The 12,031-nt window shown below is 44.6% G+C and overlaps 2 protein-coding genes across 2 annotated transcripts; both read left to right on the forward strand.

Moving 5' to 3' along the window:
- The first annotated feature begins 1,810 nt into the window (after positions 1-1,810).
- On the forward strand, positions 1,811-2,907 carry LOC124659091 (peroxidase P7-like). The gene is made up of 2 exons (XM_047197041.1): positions 1,811-2,032; positions 2,146-2,907. Exons 1-2 carry the CDS (start codon positions 1,811-1,813, stop codon positions 2,905-2,907), a joined length of 984 nt encoding a protein of 327 aa, XP_047052997.1.
- Positions 2,908-9,858: 6,951 nt separating this feature from the next.
- On the forward strand, positions 9,859-10,956 carry LOC124683739 (peroxidase P7-like). The gene is made up of 2 exons (XM_047218198.1): positions 9,859-10,077; positions 10,192-10,956. The coding sequence occupies exons 1-2, from the start codon at positions 9,859-9,861 to the stop codon at positions 10,954-10,956; spliced, it is 984 nt and encodes a 327-aa protein (XP_047074154.1).
- The last annotated feature ends 1,075 nt before the right edge of the window (positions 10,957-12,031 follow it).

Here is a 12,031-nt window from a genome sequence, read left to right on the forward strand (position 1 = left end):
TTTTACTATTATGATTTCTGCCCTATAGAGGGTTATACTATATATTTCTATGAATTTTGAGCACAAATATAATAAATTATTTGTTCAAAAAAAGTATTGATGTATCATGGTCATCTGAGTATACTGTTCTACAAATTATTGCAAAGTATTGTTATCCATATTATTTTTTGCTTGAACCTGTGTAGGAGCCACAACAAGAAATAGGTTGTTGTCGGCTAGGGTACAACATACGATGCTTAATCTTAACCTGCTCGTGGTAAATCTCGGTGCATGTATGTGTAACTTTTTCCATATCTATGATTGTGATATAATAGAACAAAATATGGGAATTTGTGACGGAAATTTAATTCGGCTCTCGGGTGCATATGCTCCCACTACAAAAAAATTATATTTTGAAATGTTAAAAAATTGAGATAAAAAATTCTACATGTACGTCTCCACAATATATGTGCGTTCGTCAAGTTTCGTGAGAAACCAATATTTTATGTGGTCTTTGTAAAAAAGAAAAATATATATCTTCTGAAAACCTTATTTTTTTGCATTGAATTTTGTCTTTTTCTACACACGCCACGTGACAAGTAGATTTTTCTATGAGTGCGTAGCATGTGAAGACGTACATGCAAATTTTCGCTTTAATTTTTTTTAAAAACAAAATATGTGTAACATGCATTTCAAAATAAAGGGAGCATACGTTCCCATATGTCAAAACACCACTCTCAAATGTGTTGAATAGTTAATTGTCCAAATAATTTTTCGGATGTGATGTTTTGGTTGAAGAGAACATCAATCGGTGGAGTGAGATAAAGAAGGAAGATGACATCCGTAGCAACGCACGGGCATTCAACTAGTACAATAAGCACATCATCATAATACTGTCATGTCCATCAACAATAATGCATGAATTTGAATATATGATGAAGTGAATGTATCGGTCCAACTACTGGTGCTCAACGCGTTAACTACGTGACGCCATGAATGTATCACTAGAAATAAAACACTGCGGTCAACAAAGTACTCAACAAATATAGGACGTTCATACATATTTTAGCAGGAGTACAATTTTTCTAGAGGTAAACTCGAACTTTATATCAGAACAAAGAAATAGTAAACGCGCATAATCGGTTTGTTTTGAGTTGTGGAAGGATTGTACGGAATAACCGGTTTCCAATCCAAGCAAGAACGTGTCATCACCTGGAAACGCACGGAATTAGTCCTGATGCTCTATGGATTCATATAGGGTTGTTTTATCGGACCTTCCTTGCTAAAACCGGCTACTAGCCCAAGTGCAAAGGAGACATGTGATCCTAATAGCATTTTAAGCTGCCTACTTGAATGAATTTGTTTGCAAAAAAACAATTAAGCCCTCTGTTGATGCAACCAATCATGTCGACGAATCTATAATATGGTACGAATTGTACTTCAAACTTGCTAGGTACGTCTTTTAGTTGGCCTGTCAATGTCAAATACTCAAATCCCTCCCCCTTTTGGTATATAATTTCTTCCGGTCCTGACCTCGTCAGAGTCCCCGCCAAGAAACATGCACGAGGCTGCAGGCTGACCTTGTCATTCGAGCTACAATATTCAGATCATTTGCACCTGTACACGAGCGTAAAAGAATGCAGCTGTCTAGTACGCGCGGAGGAAGAAGGCATCACAAACCGAGCTCTATATAAGTCTGCTCCCTTTTCATGCTTCGCACTCATCCACTCCAACCGCGAGCTAGCTAATCATCTCACTTCTCCCCCGGGACTGCCTTTTATCCACGCCATACAGCGATCGTTTCTCATAATCTCATCGCCGGCCGATAGCCATGACGGCATCCTCCAGGAGCTCATCATGGGTTGCACTGGCTCTTCTCCTCTTCGTCGCTCTCGCGCACACCGCCAACGCCGACCATCTCTCTACAGGGTACTACACGAGGACATGCCCCAACGTGGAGCGCGTCGTCTCGTCTGTCATGGCGAAGAGGGTCGGCGGCGGGCGGATGGCACCCGCCGTGCTCCGCCTCTTCTTCCACGACTGCTTCGTCAACGTACGGCACAGTTCAACATATACTCATATACAGACTACTCCTTTTATTCCATGCTCCATATTAGTTATCGCTGATTTTATACAACATTACACTAAACCAATCATGTTTGACAGGGATGTGATGCCTCCGTTCTCCTTGATGCGACGCCCTTCTCCGAGAGCGAGAAGGATGCCGAGCCAAACGCATCCCTCACCGGCTTCACGGTGATCGATGAGATCAAGGCGGAGCTCGAGCGCGAGTGCCCGGCCACCGTCTCCTGCTCCGACGTGCTCGCGCTTGCGTCCCGTGACGCCGTCACTCTCCTCGGAGGTCCCACCTGGAACGTGCCCCTCGGCCGCAAGGACTCGCGTTTCCCCGCCGACAAGGAGTTCACCACGATACACCTCCCTAGCCCAAATGACAACCTCGGCGAGCTCATAAAAATGTTCGGGGACCAAGGCCTCGATGCCCGCGACATGACTGCGCTCTCCGGTGCACACACCGTCGGGATGTCCAACTGCAAGCACTACAGAGAACGCGTCTACGGCACCAGCGACACTAAGTACAACATCGACCCCTCCTTCGCGGAGGCAAGGCGGCAAATGTGCCCGCCGCAAGGCTCCTCTGGTGACGCCGGCAAGGCGCCATTCGACGTACAGACGCCTAGGAAGTTCGACAATGCTTACTACCGTGACCTTATTGCGCATCAAGGTCTCCTGAACTCTGACCAAGCTCTGTACAGCGGTAGCGGTGTGGACAGCCTTGTGGTGAGGTACGGTGCCGATGGTGATGCTTTTGGGAAGGACTTTGCCAAGGCCATGGTGAAGATGGGGAACATAGCTCCACCTAAGGGAATGCCCACGGAGGTGAGGCTCCACTGCTCCAAGGCCAACTAATGACGGCTCCAGGCTAAAGAAGATGCTACCAAATATATATTGGATTCATTTATCAAATGTGCTGGTTGTAACGAGTAAATTATACAAATGTTAACCTTTTTGCATCTTTTTTTTTCTACAATGCAATCGTGTTGTATTGTTCACATAAATGTTACGACACATTTTTTTCTGATAAGGAGAATATAATAATACCGCGAAGATATCAATTACACCTAATATGTGCAACAACGCAGTGCTCAAGTGGCAATACGGATTCACACAACAAAAAAAGCAAAGAAGAATTACAAAAAAGAAAAGTGTCGGTACAATGATCTATTCCTTGTAGCAGTGGACCAAAGACCACCAAGATACACCAGATATCCATTTTCTCCAAAAGCGACGCCTCCAAGGAGAAAAAAAAAGTGCACAAGCGTCATCATCGCCCTGATCATAGATCATAGATTTTCACCTAGAAAAAAGTCCGCGCTCACAAAATAGTTCCAGACACAACCAATTTAGTCCACACCTTCGGTTTTCACCCTGCGAGTTTAGACCCTAAATTTCTCCTATTGTGACACATGTTTCGAATAAATTGTGTTCCTCCAGTTTGTTTTGCAGTGCAAGTGCAAATATATTTTTACCCTCAAATCACTAAAGAAAATCTAATTTTGCTAAGTTGATGATTGTTCTGTTGTATCTTAGTATTATGTGTTCTTTATATTCGACGAATGCAAATCATCTAGATGAGACTCGGTATATCTAGGGGCATGTGATATTCAACATATACGGCCTTCTCGAGCTATAGCTGTATATATCTGTATGCTTTGTTACAGCTCACTTGGTGTTCCTCAAAATACATAGCTAACGTTGTAACTACTTACCATGCATGCTGATTTTTCTTAGAAGAATCCAATGGCAGCCCCTAATGAGTTTCTAACGGTGCCATCATATTTCATCATGGAGGTTCTTCGGCTACCACTTTCGCTCTTCACTCGATGTAAGTGGTGTTGTGCAAATATATAGTGGTAATGTTTAGACTCAGTAAGGGGTGCCATGTTGTTCTTAGAAAAATCGAATAACATCCCCTGCCGAGTTTCAAAGAGTACCCTCGTATTTAAACATAATGGTTTCCTTCCACCACATTCACACCTCTCTAGTCAACGCTGCAGGGGGGAAAGAGAAGGAAAACCATGTGCAGAAAAAAGAATGCAGAAAATATGTTGGGAAAAAGGAGAGATGATTCTGGAAAACAAATATGGAAAAATACACATCATGACAGAAAGAGAGTTAGGTGATGATAAGCGGTGACTTCGTTAATTTTAAGATCCAATCTACCGTTTCGAAGGTGCTCATAGAGGTAGGGTGTGTGTGCGCGTTCATAGCGGTGAAGGTGTGCGTGTGTATGTGAGCGCCTACATTTGTACTATGTTTCTCAAAAAAAGGTGATGATAAGCGGGCACCACTATTTTAAAATGAAACATAGAAGGGAAGGGGAAGAGTTGGTGTGGTTCTGCTGCTGGGCTGGCTCGCGCGGGCGGCGCACAAGGAGTTGTTTGACTAGGTTGGTGCGGTTGGCTCAGCTGGCTGGTTTTTAAATTGTCTTTTTCATTTTCTAAGTAATTATTTTAAGCATAAAAAAGGCTCAAATACACAACAAAAAAGTTTTAAAAAAGTTTTAAAATTCAGAACCATTTTATTGGATCTAGGGAGTATTTTCCGTACAAAATAAGGTATATACTATCTAATGCACTTTGTCCTTATATGGGTACATATGCAATATTTTTTAAAATAGTTTTCAGTGCTTTATAGGGCACCAAATTGACTCCAACAATGTCACGCAATGGACATAAATAATATGTTCAATTATAGAACATTTAAGTACCATTTTAATACTCATATCAAAATTAATAACTCATATTATCTTCTGTTTTATGGCTCAATATAATTTGATAACTATTATTATTGTTCTGAAAACATACAAGGTCTAAATAAGATGCAAATAACACCAATTAGAATATTTTCCAGCACTTTATTTACGAATGGGAATATTCTTACTATTTCATCTCTAGTGAATCATGTGTTTCAAAATATTCTGAAAGATCCAAGTTTTCAAATAAAGACTTTAATAAACAAAATAATGTATATAAATCATTGCTCCATCATAATTGTGGTAGTAATTTTAATGACTGAAGCATGGTTGGATAATTATATTAATTGCCACTAAAGAATCCAAATGGTTCAAAGAAAAGAAAAAAAAAGTTCGATAGTCATGTTAATCCACTAATGAGAAATGTTTTTAAATCAAGTACAAAAACCAAACAAGCTCTGATACATTTCTTTTCATTCGGAATTTTGAACAAGATCAAATCATTCAATCAACTTAATTAATGAATGTTCCCATTATTTGGGGCGTTACCATAAGTCATGTATGACATGATGTTCCCTCGTCGTTGGGTTTGTAGGTCAATAGGCCGTACGGACTTCCCATATATCATCGACATTATGAACTCGTGCTAGCGTGATTCAGCGAGCATCAGCCTGCAGTTCCTCCATGTCTTCCTCTAGCACGGTAGCACCACATCTTCATACTCCTCTGCACGAAGGTCTAGAGATCCGAACAACTCGTACATCACCACGTACTATATATGAGTTTCTTCTACTCTGACTTTCGGATCGATCCCCATGCTTAGTGTTATCGGCGCCGCCACCAAGACCTCTTTTCATCTGGTTCCTATCGAGTTTTCACTTGCATGCCATGACAAATGGAAATGAGGGTCTATACTTTGAGGGGTCGATCCCATCACTTTAAGTCTCGTATAGTTCTCCTACGCGTGATTGGACTTCTACTCGCCGTTTTTCGTGGAACTCCAAAGCTATCACCTAGGAGTAGAGAAACCAAATTGTTTTTGGAGTAAAGACGTTCTCATAGCTAGTTATAATATATGTTAAACAAAGACAATAATCACATTAATATAAAGGCATGTAAAATGGTAGAAAAGGCACACCTTAGCATAGCCTTGCGTATCATCTAGAGAAGACAATAGATATAAGTCATACTCCCAACATCCCAAAATATAAGGCATCTAAGCTTACCTAAAAGTCAAAGTCTTCTAACTTTGACCAAGTTTATATAAAAAATATAGGCATCTACAATACTAAACCAATATCAGTAGATTCACCATAAAATATATTTTCTCAAAGTATCCATTCAATATTGTGGATATGGATATTTTTCCTTAAATATATGGTCAAAGTTAGTATAATTTTAACTTTTGAATAATCGATGGAGGGAGTATCGTTAATTAATATTAGAAAATTGCATTGATAAGGGAAAACATATGATACAATGGAGAAAAATAACTTTCTCTTACTTCATTCTCTCTTCTAACTCAGGAAAAATCCAACATGAAACTCTAATGGAAGGCTGCTGTTCTGCCACGTCCGTCAACAATAATACATGAACTTGAATATATTACTAAGTGAATGTATGTGCTCCAACTGCTGGCGTTCAACGTGCTCACGTAGAGACTCATGAATGTATCAATAGTAATAACACAGCTACGGTCAATTAAGTACTCAACAAATAAGAACGTGAACATATAAGCGTAGGAGATTTAGTAAAAAAGTGTATATAACATAGTATAATTTTTTCCTAAATCCCAACACTTATTATGGATCGGAATTCTGGATGTAAACTTAAACTTTGTATCATGACAAGTGACAAAGAAATATTAACATGAACATTCGGTTGGTGCCACCTTTAGGCGCTCCTTCAACTCGCTTTGCCTCCTAATCTTGCGAGCGATCTGGATGGAGAAAAATGGCCGTGTCTTCAAGGACACGGCTTGTCTCGCCTCGACGCTCAGAATGGGCGCATTGTAGAACTAGAGGTAGTGTTTTTGGGATAGTGAGCAGAGGTGTGTACAGGTGGTGTTAGGGTTCTAGGCCTTCTCCCTGTGTAACCCTGTCTCTATAAACTATCTGTACGTCCACTTAATACAAAGATTCGCAGATAGTTATCGAAAAAATATTTGGTTTCTTTTGAATTTACTAGCAAAAGTGCCCGTGCGTTGCACCAGGATAAATAAATATTTAAATGCTCATGTAAATTATTTAATTATTTGTGTTGACACTTTTTCTCTTGGTGGTCACATCATAATCAATTCTAAAAGTTCATCAGTGATATGCCACTGTGGAACATTGCGTATACTTTTTTTGATATAAGTGTGTCGCAGTAATCAACCAACGTTAGGTGTGTCTTTAGTGGCTCATCAACCTACCGATTGGATCACGCTACACCGTACATGCGGCGGTGCAATGGCGTTAAGAAGAGAAAAAGAAAAGGAATAAATCATTGGCTGTTGTTACTTTATTCTAATATGGTGGTTTAATTTATATTACAAAAGTTGTCTCCAAATAAACTCTAATTTGCATGCTACCAAGATATAAAACTACATTCATCATCAGCCATTTAGCTGTGATAAAAAATATATCAACACAAACACAATAACGGATAGCAATCAGCAATGGAGCACACACGTATCAAGTCAGCTACGAAACACAGACACACAATTGGCAGGTGCTAGAAGGAAGCATGCGACCCCTTATATGCCATTCATTTCCTATTATCCCTTCACGTATGCAGAAGCAAATTTGTTGTATCCAAGAATGCAAACTGAGCCAGCTTTCGCTTAAAAAACAGATGAAACCTGATAGGCCGACAGCCAGCAGCACAATTGAGGAACCTTGGCTGTTGCGACGCCGCCATCGGGGGGAAATCCCCTTTGTTTGGTCGCCCGAACTCCTCTACTCCCATCCAATTAGAGTTGCTAGAGCGGCCGCTGATTCAGCTTTGAAGCGGCTTGCATAGGTCCGCCGCCAATGGATGCTTCCCGTTCCGTCCAAATCTCTCCCCAGCGTAAGCCCCATATCTTTCCTTCCTCTCCACCAACAGCGTGTATTTTTGCAATTCCTCCCTTTAATTAGCTTTCCCCAGCATTCCTTCCTTCCTTCCTCCCTCTTTAATTTATTTTCGTTTCCTTCCTCATGCCACCAGTCCTCACAATTGCTCTTTCAAATCAGTCCGGACATTATATTTTCAGATCATAGAATGTTGCTGCTGGTAATGGCTTGTTACAATCCAGAAAACGTACCAATATAAACTGGTGGGATTTTTTATAGGGGAGTGAGGTGGGACTATATGTAGGTGTAGAGCCATATTGGTAATTTATTTCACGCTAGTAAATCATCCTGGTCATTTCTTTTGCTAGCTAATTGGGCCGTTCGGTCCGCAGCGTGATCCAGGAACGACGCCCAGCCCACAGCGATGCCTAGAGGAAAGCCGGAGCAAGCAAACTTCGCTCGTATCGGGTGTCTCGCGGAGAGTCGTCCCCAATCTCCCTGATACACACCAAGCACCAAGTAAACGTCGCCGGTAGGCTACCTTATCCGCACCCGCCGCCGCCGCCGGTAGGCTCTCCTGCGCGCCCGCCCCCACCGTGCTCCGGCTTCCCTGCAAGCCTTGTCCCACACTTTGGAGGCTCCACGCACCCAACATGATCTCCTATGCGCCCCGACCCCGCCGCTGGTTGCCACCGGTTGCCCCCTTCTCAGGATTCACACTCCACCGATTGGTCTCGGTGTGGAGCTCACCGACGGCCAACCAGCTCGCTTTCCCGCTTGGCCGGAGGGGCGCTGCCGGCAGCGGGAGACGCGCACGGCCTGGAGCGCCGCCCCGCCCCTGCAGACGCACGCGGCCTCGAGCGACGCCCCGACCCTGCAGATGCGGGCGGCCTGGAGCGTCCGCCCCTGCAGATGCCGACGACGCGGGCCGTCGGAGCGCACCCCTGCAGAAGCGTGCGGCCTGGAGCGTCGCCCCACCCCTGCAGACGCGGACGGCCTGGAGCGTCCGCCTGCAGACGCCGACGGACGGCCTGGAGCGTCCGCCTGCAGACGCCGACGGCGCGAGCGTTCGTTCGGTTTGCTCGCCCCTGCAGACGCTGACAGTGCGGGCGTTGGTTCATTCGGTTACTTGGGAAAAGAAAGAGAACGAACCGGTCGGTGGCCGCCATTTTCCGTGGCAAGGCATCTCGGGTGGCTTAGAACTGGAGCGGAGGCGGATCTGAAGGGTCTCGGTGGAGAGGAGGGAGCCGGAGGCGGGCCGATGGCGGGCGCCGCGCAGGGTCCCAGCCAGCGGCCTGTGAGGATGGGGCACACACGAAGACAAAGCTGCGGTGGCACAAAGAAAAATGAACCGAACCGGTACCGGGCACTTTTGATGTATTATGTAAATCGGTGGGAGGGTAAAACGGTCCAATAAAAAGTTGGACGAAAAATGTGGCAGAAACCTTAGCTCCTTTATTAGGTAGGTATAGATGAAAGGCCAATACGGAATAACTTTGTCATCCCTCGTGCATTTCTTTGGTTTCAGTCAAAGGAAGAACGTGTTATCACCTGGAGATGCACGCAGCTGGCTAGCCCTGATGCTCTATGGAGGGCATACAAGGCTGTTTTGTCGAACCTTGCAAAAACCGGCGACTCTATAGTATTTCAAGCTGCTTGGTTGGAAGAGTTCGTTTGCATAAAAAACAATTAAGCCCTCTACTAGTGCAAGCAACCGTGTCGACGAATCCTTAATTTGGTGCAAATTCAAGCTAGGTACGTGTATTAGGTTGGCTGTCAAAACATCCCCTTTTGTTTTAGAGTTTCTTGCTGTCTTGACCTCGTCAGAGTTCTGGCCAAGAATCATGCACGAGGCTGCAGAGAGACCGGAGACCTTGTCAGTCGAACATGTACAAGTTTGCACATGTACACGCGCGGAGGAAGAAGGCATCAGTGCATCACCAACCGAACTGTATATAAGTTTGCTCCCGCTTCATGCTTCCCACTCATCCACTGCAACCGCGAGCATTTCATCCACGCTATACATCGATCGTTTCTCATAATCTGATCATCAGTCGATAGATATCCATGATGGCGTCCTCCAGGAGCTCATCATGGGTTGCACTGGCTCTTCTTCTCTTCGTCGCTCTGGCGCACACCGCCAACGCCGACCATCTCTCTGCAGGGTACTACGCAAGGACATGCCCCAACGTGGAGCGCGTTGTCTCGTCAGTGATGGCGAAGAGGGTCGGTGGCGGGCGCATGGCACCTGCCGTACTCCGCCTCTTCTTCCATGACTGCTTCGTCAACGTACGGCCACATTTCAACATATACTGATATACATACCACTTTCTTTGTTTCATGTTCCATATTAGTTATAGCTGATTTAGTATAACTTTGTACTAAACCAATTATATTTGACAGGGATGTGATGCCTCCGTTCTCCTGGACGCGACACCGTTCTCTGAGAGTGAGAAGGATGCCGAGCCGAACATGTCCCTCACTGGCTTCACCGTCATCGACGAGATCAAGGCCGCGCTCGAGCATGACTGCCCCGCCACCGTCTCTTGCGCTGATGTGCTCGCGCTCGCGTCCCGCGACGCCGTCACCCTACTCGGAGGCCCCACCTGGAACGTGCCCCTCGGCCGCAAGGACTCTCGCTTCGCCGCTGAGAAAGATTTCACCACGAAAAATCTCCCTAGCCCGAACGACAACCTTGGAGAGCTAATCAAAATGTTCGGGGACCTCGGCCTCGACGCCCGCGACATGACCGCGCTCTCTGGCGCGCACACTGTGGGGATGTCCAATTGTGAGCACTACAGAAAACGTATCTACGGGACCAGCGACACTAAGTACAACATCGACCCCTCCTTCGCAGAGGCAAGGCAGCAGATGTGCCCACCTCAAGGCTCGTCTGGTGACGCCGGCAAGGCGCCGTTCGATGTGCAGACACCCAGGAAGTTCGACAATGCTTACTACCGTGACCTTATCGCTCATCAGGGTCTCCTCAACTCCGACCAGGCTCTATACAGCGGTGGAGGCGTGGACAGCCTTGTAGTTAGGTATGGTTCCGACGGTGATGCTTTCGGGAGGGACTTCGCCAAGGCCATGGTGAAGATGGGGAACATACCTCCACCAAACGGAATGCCCACAGAAGTGAGGCTCCACTGCTCCAAGGCAAACTATTGATGGCTCCATACCAAGTGCCGTTGGATTCATTTATCAATGTGCAGATTGTAACAAGTAAGCTGTACTTGTGTTAGTTTAGTTGCATTTTAATTTGTTTGCCTGCATTGTCTTTGTACAGTAACCGTCATAGTGTAGCTGGAAATAAATGTTCTACTACATGTTTGTAATAAACCGTGTTTCTCCAGTTTGTTTCGAATAGTGAGGAGTGCTAGATTTTGTTTACGCTTACATATATGTGAATACTAGTACAAATGCCCGTGCGTTGCCACGGGTCCTCACTCTCTCGAGATCACCCACTTTATAGAGCTCCACCAATCTCCCGAGAAGACTGAGCGGAGACCGATCCCTCCCTTGCCTCTTCATCATAGGTGCAAGGACCGCCGCAGTTCCGTGTTTGGCGGCCTTCGAAAAAACTACAACTAATACGCTCATCGTCAAACACCGGCGCCGCACCGTCGTTGCCACGGCCGTCTTCCATTCAAGACGATGGACCTGGCTGTTTGTGGTCGCCCCCGCCTCTCTATCCACATCTTGGTGGTGATCATCAAGGATCTCTGTCCACATCTTGGTGGTGATCGTCAAGTAACTCTAATTCTGGCCACACGATAGTTGAGAGAGTACACATGGACCTCCATGTGACTCTCGTGTGCCTGTAACAAAATGCGTGCATTGTAGTTTAGCTTTCTTTTGTTGATAGGATTCATGAAAATTCCTAAGTACCTCATATTTCTTTTCTTTATCCATTTCTGCATATCTCCATGAAATATTGGACAATACTATTATTGAGGTTCCACTCGAATCATGTTAAACAAGTAACTTTAGGATTCTCATGCACATCAAGTAGCATTGTGAAGCATATATTGTGATCAGTTACTCAAACCCATCGTTGTTTGAGTATCTAATGAAATATGCAGGTAGAAAGGTAAAAAAACAGTAGCCATATCCAAAGAATCCAATACCTGCCTTCCAAAACAAGCGCGGGCAAGATATGAAACAACATAGGACAACACGTCTCGAAAGCTTCAGCCATTTTATACATATTGTGGCTCAGTAGTTATGGAAGAAAATATTTGAT

The sequence above is a fragment of the Lolium rigidum genome, chromosome 1 (genome assembly GCF_022539505.1).
Source record: "Lolium rigidum isolate FL_2022 chromosome 1, APGP_CSIRO_Lrig_0.1, whole genome shotgun sequence".
Lineage (NCBI taxonomy): Eukaryota > Viridiplantae > Streptophyta > Magnoliopsida > Poales > Poaceae > Lolium > Lolium rigidum.

Coding starts and splice junctions, on each gene's coding strand:
- LOC124683739 (XM_047218198.1), top strand. CDS start 9,859: ATGGCGTCCTCCAGGAGCTCATCATGGGTTGCACTGGCTCTTCTTCTC. Junction 10,078..10,191: donor TCCATGACTGCTTCGTCAAC/GTACGGCCACAT, acceptor TATATTTGACAG/GGATGTGATGCCTCCGTTCT.
- LOC124659091 (XM_047197041.1), top strand. CDS start 1,811: ATGACGGCATCCTCCAGGAGCTCATCATGGGTTGCACTGGCTCTTCTC. Junction 2,033..2,145: donor TCCACGACTGCTTCGTCAAC/GTACGGCACAGT, acceptor CATGTTTGACAG/GGATGTGATGCCTCCGTTCT.